The 25,431-nt window shown below is 33.2% G+C and overlaps 1 protein-coding gene across 1 annotated transcript; it reads right to left on the reverse strand.

Moving 5' to 3' along the window:
* Positions 1–16,289: 16,289 nt before the first annotated feature.
* Positions 16,290–23,792, reverse strand: LOC143591122 (uncharacterized). Its single transcript, XM_077071425.1, has 7 exons — positions 23,411–23,792; positions 18,744–19,226; positions 18,503–18,625; positions 18,372–18,407; positions 18,069–18,182; positions 17,555–17,973; positions 16,290–17,493 (listed from the first exon to the last, which is right to left on the reverse strand). The coding sequence occupies exons 1-7, from the start codon at positions 23,790–23,792 to the stop codon at positions 16,849–16,851; spliced, it is 2,202 nt and encodes a 733-aa protein (XP_076927540.1). The 3' UTR covers positions 16,290–16,848.
* Positions 23,793–25,431: the final 1,639 nt, after the last annotated feature.

Below are 25,431 nucleotides of genomic sequence, written 5' to 3' on the forward strand. Positions count from 1 at the left end.
CAAAATGAACATTCTCTCAAAATTGTATTACTCTATCCGTTCCATTATAAGTGTCATAGTTTGATTTTTCAAGTCTGTCTTGTTTAACTTTGACCGACAATATTTTTGTTTGTGTTGTATAATACTTGATGTAAAATATATGAATGAAATGGGTTTTAAATGTATTTTACATTGATATAATTTTCATCAAGTATTATATGACACGGACAAAAATATTTACGATCAAAGTTGTAAAAGAAAGACTTGAAAAGTCAAACTAGGACACTTATAATGGGACAGAGAGAGTATTACAAATGTATAAGTTACACTTATAAGCTAACTGAAAATTTAGTGGATTATATTACTTATTGGATTACCAATGGGCCACTAACTCACTCGATCATCTCTATTCCACCCTTAAGAGGAACCCCACCAATAGGTGAGAAAACTCTCCTGTCGAATTTGAGCCCATTATTATTATTATTATTATTATTATTATTATTATTGTCTTAAGTGAGATTTGATATTAAATTGAAGTCATTTGGTGTCTCACCCTAACCATTTAGACTAAAGATCATTTGATTAACTAGTAGAGTGGGTGTCAAATTACAAACTTAAATTCATATTATGGTTTGGACCATGTCATTTTCTTTGTTGGTAAATATGAGTGAAAGCATCATATATTTACCTACATTCGATCTCAAATCGGGTCACCGATATCCCAACACAAAATCAACTTTAGAGCAAGATTAACCTGACCCTATTAGCCCGAAACCCAACTAACCCGAACCTTAATGGGGTCGGCATTGCGGGTGAGTTTTTTAAAATCTACCTAACACGAAATCTACATGGGTTGATCCAACTAGCAACCTTAGTCTCAATGGAACATTTGTTGATTAGTTCTTCATGAAAGTAATAGAAAACATGATAAATATTAAACCTATAAACCCGTTACAACATGGAGAGTAGAAACCGCAACAGAGTATGATGTAGTCGACATGTTTGTCATCTTTATCGAGTTCTCTTTTAGGATGTATAGTTAAGGATGATGTTAGGGTTCTTGAAATGAACACGGTTTTGGAGAGAGGAGGCACACAAAATTGAAATGTGTTTGTACTTAGAGTATGATGTTAATTTATTCTCTTCCTTTATATACACCTAAGGGAAAACCCTTTATTAGCTAATAAGGGTAATATGGCCCATCAACAATTACCAAACTAATATATAATAAAGTATAATTAATATTTGATCTATAATAATATAAATGATTATAATGGCCATATATAAATATATACAATTATATATTTAATCTTACATTCTCTCACTTGGCCGAGCAATCATTTATTATGAGTATTAGATAAGCCTGATCAGGAGTTAGCACTCATTTAAGCTTTAAAATCAAACTGGAGCAAATATATACATCATTGAATTGAACATTGGCTCAAGACCCCCATTAATCATATTGCAGTCCTTATTTAAACCCTTAGTAGTTATGATCAAAATTTTCAAGTAAGCCATTCAGAATGTTTGATTTGTATATTAATTCGTCTATATGTCATTATGCATGCTGAACATATTAAGAGACGTACAAAACCAAAACTAAGGAAAATTAATAATTAGTCATTCATAGTACGATATGCGATTATACATGGTCATTAATAATCTCGTCTTAATTATTAAGCGCTTTCATAAGACTTATGGGTGACAAACTATTAGTTATTGGATCTTTAAGCATACCATGAAGGTATTCGATACAGAAAATTTAGATTCCTTAATTCGTTTATAAACGAATAATTAATTTCATATCAAAATTTAATGCAACACCTCTCGAATTGTTATTGTTTAAGAAAACATGGTAGCTGACTTTATCACAGTAAGCCTTCAATATATAATTTATATGGAGTTACATACTTATGAGTCTACTGATAAATTTTCAACAACACTTATTTACAATGGTGTTGTGATTAATCAACATGTTATGCCATAATGACTTAGGTTGTTGTTATCAGTTTATATGACTCATCCATGAGATAGATTTATCTGTTGGCATAAGAATACATCACGAAAATTACATTATGTTATCTTTGAGTATAACAAAGTTTAAAGTAATCAACCAATTTAACTCACTTCTTCTTTTAAATTATAGTCTTTCGTTTCTTTTAAAAATATTTTAATACTCTTTTAGTTGTTTCACCTTAATATAGACATATCTAGTGTGTTGCAATTTTGAGTAACATGTGAACGAGTATAGACTTAAACATACATAAGACTTCTACTTAATGAAACATAAGGAAATAATCTCAATGATCCTATTATCATTTAAAAGAGAGCAATATAGTTTGTTACACGTGTAAGGAATATCTCTAAGATCTATCACATCAAAGTATGTGTGAGCAATGCTTTGACTTATGTAACGTATACCTGTCAGAAGAATGTCATCTATATAAGGACACGTTTGGTTTTAGTTTCTCTCTCTCATCTTGAGGTAGGTACATTAATCCACTTGGTTTTTAATGAAAAAAATTATATAAATATTTCATCACATTCTGATGTTTGCATGTTATGGATTTTATCAACTTACAGACTAAATGTTCTTTGACCTTCAGTTTATAACTTTTAGGTTTTTTTATGAACATATAAATATATAAGCCAGTTGTTAGGGAAAGTTATTTTAATGCTCACTAATGTAGCTCTTAACTATTATAAGCTACTAGAACAGTAATGATCCTTAAAGAAATCCTTTGTAATATAGGTAAGAAGATTCTTTTATAATTGGTTTCTCCTTGAATATAACCTTGAACAATTAACCGTTGTTCTTACTGTCTTAACGTTTGGTGTTGGGATTTAGTTTTGTTATGAACACTCTTAGGTGATTCAATCAAATCTCAAAACGTTATGCTGACTTATGGAGTCAATTATGATTGATGCTAATGGTTTAGTTATAGGGGGCTATTAAACTTTCCAACATCCATTTTAACTTTAGTTAGGGAGGTTACATAATCATCAATGTTAGTAGGTTTTAAAACCCAGATGGACTCCTGAGTTGATTATTGGGTAATTTTAAAAGTCTCGGTTTTATGGATTAGCTCTTGGTTAGGTTGCTATCATTCTCAGGAATCTAAATGTGTAAGAGTTGGTGCCGTATGGTGTACAAGAGGTGTAATTGGAGTAAAATTTAATGACTCTCTTCCCCCGACTCTTGTACTTATAACGAGTCATTATAAGGACTTTCACTGCTCCCGCTGACCTTAGAAGCCTTTAGGAAATTTACATGCTTATGGTTAATATTTAAAGACCAATATATTCTAATTGAGAAACAAGTTAATAATATAAGTTGTTGTAGTTTCTCTTGGTGAGGATTAGTTTAGTAAAAAACATCCGAATATGCCCACGTTTAAGCAACAATGAAACTTTTGAAAAGTAGTCAGTAAATTCTCAAGAAATAAGTTTGATGGAATACTGTGGTGATGGAGCACTGTCTTGTACAAGAGGTGCAATTGAGATAATATGAAGTTTTCACACCCCACCTCTTGCAAATCTTGTAAGTTATGATTGAAGCACTTAAGGCTCCCACTCCCACTGATCTTTAACATCACTAGAAAAAATACAAGAGAAGTTTCAGTGATGTACGTGACGTGGAAATCTGTCATATATATGCTAAACTTGATTTGATTTCATTAACGTTCAGATGTCATAAAAAACTTAGGGACATATTTAGAAGGAATCGTATTAAGTATATGAATGGATCTAATTAATATCGTGGACCATAGAAGACAGATTAGATACAAGTAAATAGCCTTTTAAATAATAATAGAATTGTGTCTAAATTATTTCGTTTGAATAAGTTACACGAATGTAAGTGATATATAACTTAAGTTGGATCCATACTTATTTCTTAAGCCAAGTAATGTTTAGAGCATCTAATACATGATTTAAAATCACTAAGAATGAGATTATATGAAAAATCACTATCATTAATCATGTCATGACTTCTCATGAAATTTGGTTTTAACTGATGAATTTTATAAGTCTCATTTGTCTTTTGTTAAATTTTATTTGCATGACAACAAAAGCTGTAAAAGTATATAGTATCATCTAGTTCTATTTTATAAATTTTTCAATCCAGATATTGATAACGAATAACATGAGAGTTTAAGTTAAGAGTGACTTCATATTGGTTATGCAAACCTCCAACTGTCATAACGTAGCTTAAGTATTGATACTAAATTCGGATTAGTCTCTAGAATATATAAGGTATCATAAAGCGTAATTAGAAGACAATTTATCATTGTTCTAATAACCTTAACATTTAAATTTGTCACTAACACTCATGTTAGTTATTTGTTGATTTCGTGTAAACATATAGAACTAGACTCAACCAATCATGTGTTAATGGGAATATTAGGATTACTAGACTTAAATATCACTGATACACGATTATCAGTTTTTATCCAGTTTTTCTTTTGAATTATGGATAGCCTAGTTGATTATGCCTAATCTAATGGCATATTTTTGCAATGAGACTTCTCCTTAGAGAACTTAAAGCTTAAAGTAGTATTTGTATTTTGTTCATAGACCTTGGCATTATCCTCTTTCAGGTTATAGTCGTAGTGAGGTGATTAACATCGTATAAATTTCTTCTCTTGTACATATGTTTCTGATCAACACATCATTTTCCTTTGGTACTTATGAATATTATAGTTGATTCTTAAGGCATAAAATTGTAATAGTGTAAAATTAGTATGTAATAACTGAAAAAGTGTACTTATTTCCATGTGTGATCCCTTAATTTTATGGGACATGGTATTATACATTATGATGTATTCACAAATGTCATTTAACCTTATAGTTAGGAATTTAGAAGAAGTGCATGCATCTTAGGAGTTGTTTTGATTAGTCTTAAGAAAAACAGAATCTAGAATAACTCTAGTGATAACTTTTATGTAAGAAGTTCTTGATTATCATAATTCATAAGAGACATTATGTTTGACGCATCCCATATGTCATGCTCTAGTTTTCAATAGTATGGTTGTTATTAGAAAGAACGGGAGGATTGTCATGTCTTGAGGGATAATAAAAGCTGAGAAGAGTTAAATGAGTACTGAAACTTTTTATGAAGCAAAACTCATATTGTGTTTTGAGATTATAGTGGATGCTTTGGATGAGATACTAATTTATGGAAGAAAATTATAGTGTGTAATGCCATGGGATATTAAAGTAAGACATATTAAAGTTTATGATCATTAGATTAATGAAGGATCATTAATGTGAGGATCATTATATTGATTGAAGATGCAATAATAAACAATAGACTATAATTAAAAGTTCTATTTAAACAAAAAATAAATCACCTTTGGACATAATTAAATTTATTTAAGTATGTGTGCAAAACAATTGTAACACATCACATTTGGGCAAGAGTGAGACAATTATTTTTATTATGCACGAGCTAATTTTGCTAGATAAAAACGTAACACATCACTTTTGTGCAGAAGTGAGATTGTATCATGTTAGGAAAAACTAACAAAAGCTTTTCAGTTAGACTTGAATGATATGGTAGATGTAATCCATCACCAGTGATACATCTAAAGTTCATTCAAGTTAAGTCAATTTAATTTCATAAAAAATATACAAGATGTAAAAACTTTACAAAACTATTTAATTAGTTAATAGCAAATTTTTATTTATTGAAAAAAAATATTCCATGAAATATGAGTTTGTAGGAATTTGAATTTGAGGGAATTTTTAGTTTTCGGGAAAAAATGGATTTCATGAATAGACGAGTTTTCAATATTAGTGAGTTTTTGGCGTTTATGGGTTACCACAAACCATTTGAAAACTCATAGACTCTTAGATACCGCCATAACCCGATAGGGCTTAGTTAAAATATTAAGGGATTGATATTAGTTGTTTTTCTGTTTTGAAGGTTTAATTATATCCAAGATCTTCTAGTTTTTTTAAAATATATCTTGTGTTAATTTTCTAGATTACAAAAATCTTGGGATAAATATAAATCAACAATTTTAAGAAAAACATATCATAATCCAGATTCTAAACTAAAAATGTATGTATTTTTTTTTATTATTATAACCCATATTAGAACTCGTAATACTCTTGATTCCCATGAACTGCTTTTAAGCTTTATAACGTTGGCTTCGAGATTTTTTAAGGGATATCTTCAAAATCCGTTCCTAACTTAATATGTAAATTATGGCTCCTGATTTAGTTCAAAAGTAATAATTTAATTTAGATTATTCAAACTTGGAGACCAAGTTACACAATTTTAGGAAACACAATTATCCAAATCTTTTCACCAACTAATCAAATTTTTCATCAAAATTAGGATAAACTTCATGAACAATTCTAAACCCTAATAATTATTCATGAATATGTTATGAAATTTTTATGGAATCGAAACCTTGAACATGATTTTAACATATTTCGAAAATATTAGGGTTTATTAAATATGAAATTCAGCGATTTTAAACAGTTTTATATATTGTTTTCGTAATAGAACATGAAAAAAGAAACTGAAAAAAATTAGGGTTTATCAAGTTTTAGTCCATGTCTTCTGCTTCAATTCCAGATTTAGGAAACTATGAAGAACTGATTAATCAACATCGCTTTGATACCACATGTTGATCAGTTTTTCATGAAAGTAATAGAAAACAAGATAAATATTAAAGCTATGAACATGTTACATGAGGGAGAGTAAAAATCGCAACAGAGTATGATGTAGTGGACATGTTTGTCATCTTGATCGATTTCCCCTTTAGGATGTATTGTTAGGGATGATGTTAGGGTTCTTGAGAGGAACCCGGTTTTGGAGAGAGGATGCACACACTATTGTTATGTGTTTGTGTTAGGGTATGATGTTAATTTATTCTCTCGCTTTATATACACCCAAGGGGAACCCTTTATTAACTAGTAAGGGTAATATGACCCATCAACAATTACAAAACTAATATATAATAAGGTATAATTAATATTTTGATATATTATAATATCAATGATTATAATGGTCACATATAAATATATATAATTATATATTTAATCATACAACATTAGTATATAGTAATAGACTATTCAGTTTAACCGGGTCATTCATCGGCCCATATAAACGTCCTGGACTTCTAAAGAAACTGTAAGGCCATACAACTGCTACCTAGGGGGCAAACTTCAAACGAGCCGAGTTGCTTACGAGTTACTCGAGATCGGCTTGTGAAAAAACTCGATTGAGCTGAACTTAATTGAGCCCAAGCTCGAGCCTGAAAGTAAACTTGTTTAATAAATAATCCCGAGCCTAAGCTTCATTTATCAGACCTGAACTTGTTTAATAAGTATATATTTAATTAATATATATATATAGTTATGAGAAATTATATACTTATAAAAGAGAAGTTTGGTGCCGCTAACCAAGTAGCGGCACCAAACTTGTTCGTATCATTTTGATTTCTTTTTTAGTATTGGTAGCATAGCGAACGTAACGCGAACCGACCTAAAACCAATTTTTGTTTACGTAACGGAAACAAACTGAATTCGTGTAAACTCACTGCATCAACGTCCGGGACTGACAGTGTTAGGGTTTTGATGTCATTTGATTTTTTCCAGTTCCGGTACCATAACGAACGTAATACAAATCGACCGAATGCCAATTTTCACTTTTATTTTTTGTTTTAGTTCCGGTATCGTAACGAACGAGAAAGAAACCGACCATATTCGTGTAAAGTCATTGCCTTTTGTTTTAGTTCTAGTACCACTGTAACAAAAACCGATAGACTGTGAATTTGGTTTTAGTTTTGGTATCGTAAGAAACCGATTGAATTCACGTCGATTTATCATCTTAACGCTCGAGACTGACAACGCTTGATTTTTACAACACCCAGATTTTAGCAACCCGCCCGGCGCAACGCGCCGGGTAAATTTCTAGTTAAGTAAACAAAATATATATATCTACTATTATAACATATGAAAATAATGTTTGTGCCACGTGTCTTCTAATTGATCCACATTATGCCATGTGGCATCCATTTGACCCAGCTGATATAAAATATTTTTGCCATTACTTTGACCATAATAAATCCTAATTAATTCTCACGCGGTCTGCGCTCCTTCCTTTTTGATAAATCCTAATCGATCTTTGTTTATTCATCATATATATATAGTATATATTATTATTACAATCCACCGTTTTTTTTTTCTTTTTATAGGTCAGGTTCTTTTACCTCACACCCGCTTGCTACCACGCCGCCATCGCTGCACTTATCGTCTAGACTTCACTCATCGCAGTGTGGCGAACACTGGCCAGTAAGTGCTCGATTATTTGGGATGATTTGGTTTGTGGTCTTGGGTTTTACGAGATGGAGTGGGGGTTACTTTTCCAATCTATAGTTTTGCACTTTAATGAAATAGAGTTAGGGTTACCTTTTGAATCCGTATTTTTGTCATAGGTTGTTATATTTTTTGGATATGATTTATAACTATGTAAGGTTTGCCTAACTTATTGAGTTTCTTTTGCCCCAATTTCTACTCCTTACAGTCCATATAAAGACACCTGTGTTTTTTGAAAAACAGATGCATATACACATGTTTATAGTTCAATCATGATTCCTAGGTTGTCTTTTTCTTTTCTTCTTTTTTTTGGTATTTCAGAAGCATAAGATTTAGATACTTTGTACGAGTGTACGACATCATTTTAGGAACATTTTTAGATACTTTGTACGAGTGTACTTCATAGGTCTTATATGCCTTCAATCAAACATGGTATTTTATAACTCACAACTTTTTAGAAGAGTTTGATTATTATTAATTATTTGAATAGCAGCACATTCAAAGAAGAATGGATGTGAAAGATGAGAAGCATAAAATGATGTGGGATAACAGATATGAGACGTAGCAATGTCGTTGGGTACTGAATCTCTTTTGCTTAACTTTTTGTGATTGGGGTTTGGTACAAGTTAACTCGTGGTTTATCAAGGGAGTTTGATTCATATTATAAATTCATGTTCATTGCACCACACCTTTTATAGATTATGATTGCTCAAATGACTTATTTACTCTTCTCACAAATCTGAGGTATATTGACTATTGGTTCATATTTTGTTCCAAGTTGCGTGCAATAGACAAATTTGGATGTTACCATGATAAAAACATGATCAGAAACATAAGTGGGTTGGGTAGAAACCAACTGATTAGATTATTCTAGGTTATTTTGACCAAAAATCCTTATTTACAAGAAGAAACATAAGCGGGTTGGGTATAATGTCAAAGTGACTAATTTCGTATGGACCGGTTGGAACCAGAAGACTCCTTGTCAAGTATTTTGATTAGCAATACGGGTGTCACATATGAATACAAATGTCTTATTATTTTGAAATTGAGCTGAAATGAATTTAGTCAATCTTTCTTTCCTTTTTTTCCCTCTCTTTCGATCTATTTTGACTTATTATGAATTTACAAACCGAACTGAGTTGAATGAGACAAGTGTTGGGTATTGAATCATGGTTAGTTTTGTTATTTTTTGTTGTGAAATGCAGGTAATAGTTAAAGCAATAATTGGGCATCAGATGGCATTGTCAATGGTCAAGGAAACTAGCAATTAGTTTATTAAGTATCTCAAATCATAGAAATGAATTTGTTACGTGGATTAGATCAAATAAAAAATTGTATGCTTTGTTGCTATATAACGCATGGTTTGTTAATGTTTTAGTAAAACCGTAGCAATTTATTTGTATATATAAACTTGCAACTTATTTGTAATTTTAGAGATTTATGAACAACTTTTCATTTTTTATTAGTATATGTAATACGTAATTTTAATCATATAACGTATTTAAAGATTTATCAATTATACCGTTTTCATTGTCCAACCCGTGTAATACACGGGTTCTTAACCTAGTTATGTTATATATAATTATAAGTATAAAAAAAATTAATTAACAACAATAAATGAGCCGAGCTATAAAAAATACTCACGAGCCATACTCGAACTTTAGAAATAGAGATCGAAGCAAGTCAAGCTCAAAAGCTCAAGCTCTGTATATATTTAACGAGCCGAATTAAAGCTCTGTAAAAATTAAACAAACAGGACTTGAGTCTAGTCAAACTCATGCTCGACTCATTTGCACCCTAGTGCAACCACTATTAATAATATCCCCACCGTCAACTACCCCCAAATTGGGGATATATGCTCAGAAATTTCGAATGTGGCTCCAGCAAGAGATAGAGAGATGGAAGGTTTCAAAAGGGTGGTTGCCACCTCTCTCTTTTATTGTTTGAGCTAATGATTTCTTTCCCCTTTAATCAACAACCCTTAAACACCTTGTGTACATTATGTTCCGATTTATATTTGAAACAAATTCACTCAGACGAAATGAGGCCATTTCAGAGGAGACTGTTGGTTCTTAAGGGTGGTTGCCCTCCTCTGTATCAACTCCGATTTTGACTTTTTTAAAGTCAAACATCACGCCAGTGATTTTCTTCATAAATCAATCAACAACCCTTAATATAATATGCTGCTGCTGCTGCTACTCTATACATTATTATTATTATTATTATTATTATTATTATTATTATTTATTAAAGTATACTAGCTTGAGATGTTATGACCCGTGTGCTGTGTCAGTTTTAAGGGGCTATTTGTCAGTTTTAAGTTTAAGGGGCTATGATGATGATATTATTCCAATGTGTTCTGAGTGAAATCGAGCAAAGTTGAGATTATCTGTAGCTTGGCAGGGCAACCCGGATGGTCATGTGATTGACTTTGTGCTTTCACATGGCAACCGGTAAGTATGCAGCCATGGCGGGTTTATCCTCTTTGTTAGATTGTTTACAGATCTGAGCCTTCTAATTGTTTTGTTCCGATTTTTACTCAGCTCAGTTTCCTCAAATTTTACAAAATTTATTTGTTTTTAATATATGTTTTTTACCTGTAGTTTAGACAATTTTTGGTAGTCTATTTGAGTATCTGTATCATCATTCATCATTGATCCAATTCATATGTTTACTTTTTTTTTTTTGTCTTTTGAAGATGAAGATTTGGCCAATTTAGGTGGCTGTGATGATGAATTTTTACGTGTTGTGAAATTGGGCAAAGTTGAGATTATCGGCAATTGAGATGGTTATGTGATAGATCATCTTTCCGGCAAGTATGCAGCAATGTCAGAGTTTAATCTACCTTGTCTAGATTTATATCATGCTATTGCTATAGGATAGACGATGAATGGGTTGATGTTGTTACTCAAATGACATTAACAAGTGGTTTATATCCTCTTTGTTCGATAGATATGAGCCTCGATCTAAACCATTTTATCCCTTTGTTTGGTCACTTTATCCAAATTTGAAGACTTTTATTGGTTTTGCAGAATGTCTTTTTATGTGGTTTAGACTATTTTGGTAGCCCGTGTTATATGTTACGAATATGAATTTCGCATCAATTCATCATCATTGAATAAGTATGTGTTATATATATATATATATATATATACTATATATAATGCACCAATGAAAGGTGAATTAAGACATTTGGAGTAAGAGATTTACAAGTAATAAGACAGAAAGTACAACTTTAAACAAGGACAAAAATGTCAACTCACTTGTTTTTTAATTTGTTTTAAAGTAGTTAAACCTTTTCCCCCTCATTTATAATAAACTTTTCTAAATAAAATGTATAGTTACAATTAATACCCTTTATCTTTACTCATATTTTAATTATAAATTTTAACCCAACTTCCCTTCATGATTTTTAAATGTTAATAACTTTTTCATACGTTAATATATTTTTTTTAAATCCAACCATAAAAACGAGTATATTTCTCTCTTTAATTTGAGTAGATATTATTATAGTGTTTTTCAGTTAAAAAATAACTTTTTGTGTAGGGGTGTTTACGGTATAGTTTTGATAGGTTTCAAGTTAAACCGTGAACTAAACTATTAGTAACGTTTTTTTGTCGTCGAAAACCGAAATCAAACCATTGAAAATTGAAAACGACTGGCCAAAAGCTAAAGAAAAAAATCAACCGTGAAATCAAACCAATTATCGGTTCGAATGGTTTTATGGTTTCAAACCAAACAATTATCGGTTGGAATGGTTTTTTGATCACGGTCTCATTTCTTGAGATTGTTTGCAATTTGATGTATTTAATATTTTTTATTGCCTTGGTCCCACCAATCTCAACAAAGTTTATACACTTGATACGTGATTACAAAGTTTATGTTTCCCGCTGCATCGCACGGACAATTGTCTAGTGTAGTATAAAACTACACCCATCAACAATCTAAGATTGAGATTGGTGGGACCTAGGCAATAAAAAAATATTAAATACATCAAATTGCAAACAATCTCAAGAAATGAGATCGTGATCAGAATCCAGATTGCAATCTCATTTTCTTGACACATGTCAACATATCAATGGTTTGGATTTTTTTTTTATTTTTCTATTTTTTTGACACGTTTAATTATATATATATTTTGGTTATTGTTTTATAACTTATTATATTTAAATTTTTAAACAAATATAAAAACATAGTCTTACCTAGTTCTTTTATGAACATTCCAGTATAAATTTCGTTAAAAATTGCGTTCGTTTAAAAAATCGTATTTTTTAAATAAAATTAAAATTTTATCCATTATTAAGTTATCTTATCTGAACCATTAGTTTAGTAAGATTTTCTGGATAGGATTTACAATCTAAAAAATCAAACATTATCTCATTCACAAAAATAAAATAAATATCTAAATTCGTATTTTTAACCCTATAAATATTATAAGAACTTTCATATTCACTCACACCTTCCATCTCTATCTGATTTCATATTCCTACCATGAATAATCAATTTTCAAACTTTAACATGAATCTTGGAGATTCTGAAGATTATCGCTATACCCAATTTCTACAAAAACTCTCAACCTTTTTCAAATCTAACTCAAGTTCATGTCAATGAAAACACTTCACTACATACCTCACAAATTTCAGAAAACCAACCTCGCAAGTGGGATATTGATGAAGATGTCGCTTTAATGTCATCCTGGTTTATGGCTGGTGAAGATAAAGTTCAAGGTAAAAACAAAAAGAAAAAACATTTTTGGGAAGAAGTAAAGAAATTGTACGATGCAACTCGAGAAGAAAATCCAGAGAAGCATAAGGAATGCAAATCAATTAAAAGGTCGTTTTAGTCGACTTAGCAAAAATGGGAGTAAATGGGTTGCTGCGTACAAGGCATCATATCGTGCAAGTAGAAGTGGAATGAGCATGAAAGAAACTGAGAATACTGCTCATAAAATTTACGAGCAAGATGGGGGAAAGTTTAACGACACTATCGTTTTTACTGAAGTTATGTGTAAGCACCCTAGGTGGGATTTAGATATTAACCATGATGCAACACGTTCTCGTCCTGAATGTGAAGTGGAGGATGAAGAAAGCTTTGAAAGCAAAAAAAGAACAAGGACTACTGAAGAAGGGGACTATGTCAATTCCAACCCAAACACACCAACTAGTGGTGGTTCAACAATTCATTGCCCAACGGGTAGAGATGCATCAAAAAGAAAAGGAAAAGGTAAGGTTTCTGGAGTTTACTGAACAACTTCGTGCATTGAACCTTAATAGAAATGATGAAATTGAACTCATAAGAAAAAGACTCGAGTTTGAAAATGAAAAGGAAGAAAGGAAGCGAGAGCGAATAGAAAAGAAGCGGGAGGAAATGGAAGGGAAGCGGGAGGAAATGCAACATATGCAGTTGACAGCACTGTTGCAAAAGTTATTGTTGTCGCCTGAAGAAGAAATACTGAAACGTCATCAGATGATGAAGCTCTATGGGTTCGTCTAATTAAATCCGGTTCATCGTGTGTTTTAATTTTAGTTGGTTTGTTATGCATTTGTAATATATTTGGTTTTTATGTATGTGTGTTTTACTTTATGCATGTAATATGTTTCATATGTAAAGTATTTCAACTAGATATCTAACATTATCTTCGTTTCCATGTGTCACTATGTTACTGGATGCTTAGATATTGTTTAGATATAATAATCTGACATTATCAACTAGATATCCAAACATTATCTTCGTTTTCTCATGCCACCGTGTTACTGGATGCTTATATTTTGTTTAGATAAATAATCTATCAATACCAGGTTATTATTATTCTATATAAATGAGAGTATAACATTAACAGATTATTATTTAATAATAACTCTTCCTTTCTTAAGTATTTGGAAAATGTCTCACAATGATTAACCATCGGAGAGTACTGATTCATCTAACTCAAATGCATTTGATGAATGGGAAGCTACGGTTGCTGACCAAAATCGACAACTTGATTACATAATTACATAATTTATTATAAGCATGCCAAATATGATCATAGGAGATCATCCTCCTAGATCAAGAAGAAGGTATTGTGATCGTGTACGCGAGCATGGGGAGGAACGTTTGATGAAAGACTACTTTGTTGACAGCCCAACATATGATGAAGACACATTTCGGCGTAGATTTCGAATGCGCAAACCATAATTCTCCGTATAGTGGCCGCTATTACCGCAAATGATGTCTATTTTCAACAAAGAAGTGATGCTACAAAAGAAAAGGCCTTTCAAATTTGCAGGAATGTACCGGAGCTATGCGAGTGTTGGCTTACGAGACATCAACAGATTCACAAGATGAATATTTGAGAATGAGTGACACTGTAACAAGGGATTCTATTCTAAAGTTCATCGAATGTGTCATTTCATGTTTTGGTCAAGAATACCTTCAAAGGCCCAATGAAGATGATTTAAGAAGATTACTTCATGTCGGGGAAGAACGTGGATTTCTAGGTATGATTGGTAGCATTGACTGCATGCATTGGGAATGGAAAAACCGTCCCACTGCTTGGGCTGGGCAATATGCATGTCGAAGCGGTAAACCAACAATCATTTTCGAAGCCGTTGCATCATATGACTTATGGATTTGGCATGCGTTCTTTGGTACATCGGGTACATGCAATGACATTAACGTCCTCCACAGATTTCCTATTTTTATGTTGTGCTGATAGGTCGGGGCACCAAATGTGAGCTACGTCTTGAATGATCGGAATTATAATACGACATACTATCTTACTGATGGTATATATCATTCATGGGCTGCATTTGTCAAGTCAATAACTTGTCCACAACTTCTAAAGCACGAGTTGTTCGCTAAACACCAAGAGGCCACTAGAAAAGATGTGGAACGAGCATTGGAGTTCTACAAGCTCGTTTTGCATTTCTACGTCACCCATGTAAGTTGTGGGACAAAGATACGATGGGGAAAGTTATTATTGCATGTATCATCATGCGTAATATGATTGTTGAGGATGAACGGGACACATACCTTAACTATTATGATCCATCTGAATTTCTTAATGATAGGCCTACAAACCGACAACGAAGGAGTTCTAGTGAAGATGATGGACCACTTTTTCAATACTCTACTGAACAAATTGCAAGCTTATCCAATTATATGACGAATAGGGAGCAACTTCGTAATAGAGAAGCTCATAACATTCTAAAAAATGATTTGGTTGAGCATATATGGCAAATATTTGGTGTTGATGAATAAGTATGTAGTTTTGTATCATTAATATGTGTAATTTTGTATTTCATGCTAAGATTGTAACTTATTTTTATCTATTTTATAAAATGTGTGTGATTAATATATATATATATATATATATATATATATATATATATATATATAAAGTTTTTAATTAAATAATATATTTTTAAATATTATAATTACTTAATTATATTTATATAGTTAATCATAACTAATTATAAATTGAATTTTTTAATAAAAAAAATGATGAGATTGGGTTGTTAATGGGAGTAAAAGATTGTGATGAGTTAAATTATGTAGATTAAGGAGAGAGAAATTAATTTTATAATATGAGATTGGGATTGTGAGATTGTGAATGGGTATAACTGAATGGGCCAGGGGTCAAACTTAAGAAAAAAAAGAAAATGTCAGAATGCGTCACAATGGGTGGAGGATAAAACAGTGAAATAGGTAGAAATTTTTTTAACCGAGTGCTAGTACGCGCATAACGCGTAATCGGGCCAATACGAAACAAAAATCCAAAAAAAAATCAAATATGAACCCAAAAAACAACAAAACAAAAATACTGAAAAAATTGATCACGAATCGAAAAAACCAATGACAACAATACAAAAATATTGAAAAAACCAAAATCGAACTGAAATGAAATGAAACCAAACAAAAAAAAAAAAGAAAAACACTGAAATAGAAATCGAAAAAACAGGCCAAACTGGAAAAAAAACTATTGGATTTTAATACTTCTAACTTTCACCCTTGGGCAGATATCACTCCCAACATAAGAAATGTTATCCATCACTCTCAACTTTCTCCTTATTTTCCCTTGGCTTCCGAACTTAACGGACTCTAAATGTGTTAGTTTTCTTGATGACGTGACATTTTTAACACATCTTCTTCGCTGATGTGGCATTTGTCGATGCTAACTGAACAATAACCACCCACAAATATTCACTTGATCACCTCCAATGGTAAAAGATAGCTCCATACGCTCGCGGTCATATTCGAACTTGAAACCTATGGTCTTCATTACAAATATTCACTTCACCTTCAATACCAGTTAAGCTAAAGCTCATTGGCTATTAAACATATTAAATAATATTTGAGAACTAAAATTATTTTTATGTAAATGTAGTTAAAACATTTTGAATCAAATAGAATAACAAATAAATTCTTATTGCTAAAGAACGGTGAGTCCCAAGTAGAAAATTTTGGATGCTTGAATTCCATTCCAACTTATTCAAACACTACTAAGTTCTAAATTGCTACACAACTGGTCATTGCAAGGCATCATCGAATTCCTCCTTACCTCATAAAGGTTGTGTTTTTCGTATTAATCTTGCAAGACTCAAGGTAACTTTGCTGGCCAAAGATGGGGAAATATGTTGATTGGATCAAGTCTACCAGTAGGGGAAGTTTTATGGTAACAATAACTGAAATCGGCAAGCATGTAAATACACATATTGGTGCCAACATCCATGGTCTACTATCACAAAAGACGAGGAATAATATTGCACCAAAGGCTACAATCATGGCAGTTGTAGAGAGGAATAGCGTGAGGAGACCTAGAATCAACCGTCTTGGTAAACTGACTAAGAAATCTCTTTCGGAAAAACGTGCAGTGAGGATTGATAAGAAAAGTAATAGCGCTGCAGCCGCTGTATATAGTGAGAATGCGTTGAATACTGCAAAGACGGTGAAGGCCGTTTCGTTTTTGAACACAGGGATGCCAGACTCTTGATTGCTTCCACCAGGTACAGTGATTGCTGCTGCAAATACGACTGTGACAATTAAAGCAGCAGTAATGCTGCATGATCCAGCAGTTTCTTTCATCCAGATTTCTCCTTGCTTCATCAAATCCTGGTGTTCCCTGGTGAACATCATTGCAGGTGTCTCCTTATGGAAGTTCTCCTCTATAAGTTCTAGAGGTAACATGAGCTTCTCCATTTCCTGCAGAATTTAACCATGTTAGAGTTGATGCAAGACGACTGATATCTTACTTGTGACATACCTCACGCCATTTAAGCTCACGTTGTAGTTGAAGTGCTGCACCTGTAGTACGATCGAGTACAAACGAAGGTGCCAATCTTCCAGCCAAATGTACAAAATTATTTTGAGAAGAATCCTTCGTAGTTCTATATGACTCCGTTCGCTCAATAATATGATGGATAAGGTTATATACCTTTTCCGAACGATTTATTATCGCTAACTGAATAATGTTATGCCCATTTTTATCCTTACAGTTTATTGTAGTTGGTGACGCAAATAGAATCTCATCAACAACCTCGTAAGTACCTTGACGTACAGCTTCAAGAATTGCTTCTTTGTAATTATTGGTTGATGTGCCAAGCTGTGTACATATCAAGCTTAAAATCTTCTTTGCTTCTTGGTAGTCTTTCTTCTTCTTCTCTATATTCTTTATTGGATGCACTACAATTTAGAAAATGAAGGTACAACATGATGATTGAAAAATTAGTGGAAATTAATTCAAGTTTTCATCTTCAGAGTAATGTGTAATAACTTACCGGTAACTACTAAAACTTTCCAGAGAAGAAAATACAACATAGAGAGGGTTAAACGAAGCAGCAGAAAGAGGGCAAAAATAATCAGATACACCGGATAAAGCGTGGCTATTGGGACTGCACATAATATAACCAAAATTTATAAGATACAAATAGAACTAGCGTCAAGTGATATAATTGATCACTCACCAAATAATATCATGGAAATTTTCCTTAACCAGATCCTGTACGCGCTACCAATTTTCATTACCCTTAATATGCCATAGGCTTATATATCCATAGTATTATAGTGAAATAGCAAAGAACCTCTCCGGAATGTTTTCTTACGGACATTGTCGAAAGCTGTAAGATTGACATAGTAGAATAAATGTGTCTATATTGATATATGTACATGGTTGGTCTAAATTTTTGTGGAAAAAGAAGATCACTAGATATACATGGATATATAAAAGATTCCATGAAGCCAAGTTCAGTTGGGAATGTTACAGTTATTGCCATCAATGCAGTTTCCCTTATAGGATAATCACTTGGAAACTTGTTCAGCAATTCCCATGCTAAACCTGCATGAATTAATACGAGATGCGTTAAGCTGACAACTGACAAGCTTACCGCCCTACTACTAGTACTCACCATATTGTTTTGTGAATATAGCTGTTTGGATAGTTCTTTTTGAATAACCTCTTGCATCAAAGCTTAAATCAGAAGACATTGCGGATTTCAACAAATATGTAGACATATTGAGCTTCATATTGGAAAAGGCACAATCCAATGGTGACTCTTGGTTATGGTCTAGATTCACCAACAGCTCTTTCTTCTTCTGAACCAAGAGTTGGGCCGCGTGTGTATTACCAACCATTGCAGCGATGTGTAGGGCTGTTCGACCCTTTTGATTTTTGGTTTCGATGTCTTCTACAAACTCTAGCAGTTTTTCAAGGAAGTAGTTGTGGCCCCTTTCAACCGCTAAGTGAAGGATTGTGTTGCCATTTGCAGTGATCGCCTCTGTGGCTGCACTTTGATGCTTTTTCAATATGGATTTTGCTTTCCACCAACACCCTTCAACAGCAGCATCATACAACTCTTTCTTTCGTCTGATGCTGTGTCCGTTTTCCAATTCTGGAACGTCTCTTAGGCTTTCTATTCCGAAGGTAAAATCTACTCGATCTGTTGAAGAATTTCATTTGATATTTCGAAAGGGAAATATATTGATAAGTCAAAGTAAAACAGTTACTGAATCAAATTACTTGACCCTTCCAAAAGTGGAGTTACGTTTCACTCTCAGCTGTCCATTCCCCTATCTTCAAATCCAAAATTATACTAAAAATCATTACATTTTCTCTCTCGTTTTCAATTAAATAATATTTTTTATACTTTTATCATTACATTTGCTCCATCTTTCGTTCACAATCACGTTCAAAACGTATTAAAAAATTTATAGGGTGCTACATGAACTTTTCAAATTTACTGAAAAATTACTGCATAATCTCTCCTTCATTCATAACACCTTAAACCACTATTTAAATTATAAAAACCCCACTCACATATTATTGTGTTTTGACGTTTGAGCATACTTACGAAATGAATCGGTGGGTTGGAGATAGTTGAATTTTTATTTGATGTGGGATAAAAACAAATACACAAATCGTTTCTAGGTGAGAGACACAACTCTTTGGGTTTCTAGGTGATATATAATTTGACGGAATCAAAAATATTTGTAGTGCGTATAAGAAGTTATCGGTGAGTTGGACAATTTTCCTACGTTCCGCTATTTCAAAGGCAGAACCGCTATGAACAAAACCTAAAATGTTTACTTGTTGATTGTTATATGTTTACTTTTTGTTTATTAAGAGTGGTTCTGTCATTGAAACGACAACACACAGGAGGATTCTTAAGTCACGAGACAAGTGCTCTATAATTAATGGAGTACGTACTTTCTGTGTGGAGAACAAATGTTGGTGGACTATATATGTCTTTTAGCTTCCTCCATACCTCTCGTGCGTAAGTGAAGTGTACTAAATCCTTGAGCACTTTTTCATTCATAGAACCGAAAATCCAACCTTTGACAAGTTCGTTGTATTGCATAATTTTGTGGACATCCTTATCCTCCGGAAATGGATATTTGGGTTTAATGATGTGAAGCAACTCCTGACTCTTTATGAGACACTTCATCTGAGCCTTCCAGATCTTATAGTTGCTTTGGTCAGAAAGTTTCACTGAAAGAAAGTTGGAGACGTTAACACTTGATGCCGGAAAATAACTGAAGCCATCCGATGAATCACCTGCGTTTCGTTTCAACATTTCAGCAACGATATTATATTCGAAAGCCTAATTAAATGGTCCAGCGAAGCAAATTCCTTGACTTTGCCAAAACTCATATTTGACGTAATTAGCCGGATCAAACAATACGGACAATATCGATATTTTTGTGATAGTTCATTATGACTCTTTCAAGATTATTTAAATTAAAACAACAAAAAATACAATGAGCCTACAACTCTATTTATACTAACCGGCCTAAGAGGCGTGCGAGCTCGGCCGAGGCACCTTTTTTCCGGGGGCACAAGTTGTTAGACTTCCGGCAGTCACTATGTGGCGGTCCAGCAAGTTGTTAAACAACTGTGAGAATTGAGATTACGAGAGAAAAAGAAGAAGGTGGCCTAATTCTGTTATATAATGTGGGCCTTTTGTCAAACAAAATCCACTCTTTCATGTTACGTCCTTGGATTCTAACCCAGTTAAAATTTGTCGTTAAATCTGATCCACACGAGGGCAGTGTGGAAAATTCACTCATTTATTTAATAGTTAAAACTAAAAATAAACGTACTTAAAATATATATAAATTCTCTCTCTCTCTCTCACACACACCCCCACATTAATAATCCAACATCACCACCCACCCCATTTTTCATTCAAAACCAAAACAACCAACACCACCATCACCAACTAACACAACAATCACCACCTGCTGCTAAACGTCACTATCAAGCACCACCTGTAGCCCCTGCCACCACATGGAATACCAAATACCAACAATCCTACATGAAACACCACCATTGATATCTAACACCACCGCCTCTAAAGTCATTTTATTTTACTGCTATAACTTTTCTTGGTTAACACCACCAAACCAAATTAGAAACCCTAGAAATTATTCATATCCAAAATTCGTGATCGTTAACAACGAATTGCGATTAAACATTTAGGGCTTATGTTCGGAATTCAAAGACGAGTAGAATGGTGTAATTAGTTTACTAATGTTTGATCAATTGGTGACCGGTATTGTCGTTGGAAGAATGACCTTGCACAATTTTCTTAGACTAATCACTCATCTTTCTTAACAAGTTTTGTTTTATTTGGTGAGGGTAAACGAAGTGTGACGGGTATATAGAAGCTGATAAAGGCGACTACGGCGGCGGATCCATGAAAAACGGTGAAGGATCATAGAATGATGTGATAGTTGCAAACATGGTGGTGATTTCAAGTGTTAGTGGTTGCGAAAACTGTGGTGGTGTAGAGAGGGGGTGGAGAGAGAAAGAAGAGAAAGGGGTTATACGCACCCTTGCCGAAAAAACAGGTTGTGCTGGTGATGAAGTAAATGATGGGGTGGGAGAGAGAGAGAGAGAGAGAGAGAGAGAGAGAGAGAGAGAGTGATATGATGTTATTTGTATACATTTTTATTTTATTGAAAAATAAAAGTATTATTTTATTGAAAGACCAAATCTTTAATCTATTACACAAATAGTTCTTAAAGGGGCAAAATGACCACACTGCCCTCATTTTCAAGACACATGACCAGATTTAACGAGAAAATTTAAGTGAGTTAGTGCTAAAGGACTTAACGTGAAAAAGATTTGAAACATGAAGTATGTTCTATGTTATTTCTTTTGCTAAAGGACGTACATTGAAAAAACGTTCATACATAAAACATGTCTTTTGATGTTCTGTCTAAAATAATTAAACTTTATGCTCTATCTATATCTCTAACAATTATCTCATAGCAATTAATTCAAACTCTAAGATATATTTTTGAACTCTTTACTCAGTTCATCCACTATACTTCTTGATTGTTCATACTTAATCTTTATCGATTTGAACGTGAAATCAAGATATAGTTATACTCTTGAGTGCTAGGTGGTGTTTGTATTCTAAAAAAGACTCCTACGAGAGATCTTCTATCTATGTCGCGCATACCATGCGTAGACATGAGCTTCGAAAGAGTGTTTGTTTTCTCGTAGACGCTTTCTTAAAAAATCATATGTGTGGGCTCTTCTTGGTGTAATTCAGGCAAGCCTTTTTTACTTCTTCTAACCTCTTTCTAACCTTATAAACCAGACTCATATTGAAAAGTCCTAGGTTTGATTTTTTGCTTGAGGAGATTGAATTATTAAAAAATCGGTTTATTTAAATTTCAGTTTATTTTAGTTGTCTGCAAAAGTTAGAAAACAACAGCCTTCTTAATACATATTTTAGACCTTTGATCCAACTCTTCTTATACAAACTAGATATGGTCCGCAGACTGCAGACATATTACCTCTTAGAAAACAAATTGTAGTTTAGTGTTCACTCGCATTTTTGCTATAGATGGAATAAAATACGTGGTTTATGCGTGTGTACCTTTGCTATTGCTTATTGGGTGGCTAAATAAGTATTTTAGTCGACTCCACAGCTCTCGTGGCCAAATTAAGCCTCCTAAAATCTCGCACACTTTTTCGTCTATAGAATCGAAGATCCAACGAGTGACACGCACTTGATATTTTATCAGCCTGGGGAGATCCTGAAACTTTGGTGAAGGATATCATTGATCAATGACCCAAAGCAACTCCATACTTTGTATGAGGCACAACATCTGAGCCTTCCAGATATTATAGTTGCTTTCGTTAGAAAGCTTCACGAAGACGTAATCTGAGACCTTAGCATGCATTACCCTATAATATTTCACTCCTTCTAATGGATCAGCTGCATTTCATTTTAATATTTCAGGAACGATATAAAATCAAAAGTCAATCAGAAACCATCAATTCAAGTTGAGCCTGGCCAAACGGACGGGTTGGGTTGAGTAGGGTGTCTGGTCGTAATAGGTTCAGGTCAAAATGGGGTCAAGTGAAAATGAGTTCTGATCAAAACATGTCATTTTAAAAACTCGTGAATTTGGCTCGGGTTAGAACAGGTTTGGACTAAAATGAAATTGGGTTGAGATGAATCATTAAAATGAGTTTACCCGCAAAATTTACTTTTATGGCAGTTGATGCCGAAGGGTCGTGTGTTAGTGAACCTGTTTCTTTTGCCTAAATCAAATACATTTTTCAAAGAAATGAAATCAAATACATTCATGTTAATGGAGTACGTACCTTCTGAATTGAGATATATTATTGAAACATTGAGAAGTTCTAGTTTCTTCCATACCTCTTGTGCCGTACCCAAGTCTACGAAATCCTTGAGCACTTTTTCTTTCATAGAACTGAAAATCCAACCTTTGACAAGTTCGTCATATTGCGCAATCATGTGGACACCCTTATCCTCTGGAAAATGATTTTCAGCATCAATTATATGAAGCAACGCCTGACTCTTTATGAGGCAAAGCATCTGAGCCTTCCATATCTCATAGTTGCTGAGTCCGGAAAGCTTCACTGAAACAAAGTTGGAGACGTTAACGCTTAGTGCCTGAGAATATTTCAGATCTTCTTTTATTGCAGAAACATCCAATGCACTTAATGAACCAGCCATCTCCATTGGCTTATTTCAACTATGCAAAACAAGTTTTGTTAACTCTCTGAAAATATATATATATATATAAGCTATCAATCAAGTTCTCATCCGTTCACGCCCTCCCCAGATCCAACGATTATATTTAAGTTTCAACTTTCCTCTTAATATGCAACGATGAGAAAGTCAAGTTTTGTTATTAAAATCGAGTTAGTAGATCCCATCTTTGACAATATTATTTAAGTTTCATTTTATATATTATATACAGATTGTTAAGATTAATAATCCAGTTGATTAGCTAGGTACAGCTATATGATAATTTTTCTTATTCCACTTAATGGTATTGACTCTTGACTTGGTCCTTACATGATGAATACTAAAATGTTATGTTAACAAAATGCAATATAAAAGAACTTAATGAAAAATAATTGATATAAAATGAATATCCTAAACATAAATAATCAAGGACTTGTTGTAAGATACAATAATCAAGCGTGCAATACCGAAAAATCTTGGTGATAGTGGATTCATTGGAAGTTTTGCATATAATCCAGGATTCCGGGTGGCTTTTGAGTTTAATAAAAAGTTTGTCAAATATGCAACATTTATTTTACAAAAACAGTTACATTATATCTAAGGGTTAAATTATTAAAAAATTGGTTTAAAACAATCCATATTAGGGATAAGCTCGGGATGGTACCAGTACCGATCCAGAAAATCCCAAATATTTGGTACCGGTATCGGTTCGGTACCAGTATTTCGTACAAAATTCGGAAAATACCGGTACTGTACCCAAAGGCAAAAACTAAAAACTTGGTACCGATTCGGTACCGAAGGTACCAAATGGGTAACGAAAACGATCATCCCAAATCCATATTTTGTCCTATTGGAAAATAAATGTCCTAATCTAACATTTGGTTGGTGGCGGTCGCAACTAAATGTGTATTTGTTTACAATGGTCCGCAACTAACGAAACCCCAACACCGTTAGTTGCAGGTCGCCGGAAAATCACATTTTTGGTCGGAAAACTCAATATTTTCGACTGAAGCCTCTTTGTAACCTTAGATTTGACCTTTATAAACATTTCCCTAGTCAAAGCCTCAGTTAATGAGGTCGCCAGAACCCTAAACCACCGTTGGAGTCAATTGGTAGTGCTCGTGGTGGTGGGAATTGGTTGGTGGTGAGTCAGTTGGTGACTGTGGTGTTCAGGCTGGTTCCAACAAAAAATGTAATTTAGTCGGCAAAAAACGTTTTTTCGGCGAACTACAACTAAAGTCGTTAGGGGTCTGTTAGTCGCGGACCGTTGTAAACAAATACACATTTAGTTAGGACCGCCACCAGCCAAGTATGAAGTTAAGACTGTTATTTGCCAATAGGGTGTGGTTGTGATTATTTAAAACCAATATTCTTAAATTATTTTACAAAGGAGTATAAAACTGAAAAAAGCGAAAAGTATGAGAAATATAAGATTTGTAGCCTAAAAAAAAGCCTAAAAATAATTTTAAAAAAATCCTAACTCAAAATACAAATAAAAAAGCGAGAAAAAAAATTATCTCCCCCGTCATCCTCGTTTAAAAAAAGTCAGAATGACAACAAAAAAAGGGTCATTGTGTCTTTTTATTTATCATTGCATTTTTTTTTCTATTTTCGTCATTGTACGTGCCTT

The sequence above is a fragment of the Bidens hawaiensis genome, unplaced genomic scaffold (assembly GCF_021521415.1).
Source record: "Bidens hawaiensis isolate Kalapana, Puna unplaced genomic scaffold, B.hawaiensis_p1.1 tig00039271_1, whole genome shotgun sequence".
Taxonomy (NCBI): Eukaryota; Viridiplantae; Streptophyta; class Magnoliopsida; order Asterales; family Asteraceae; genus Bidens; species Bidens hawaiensis.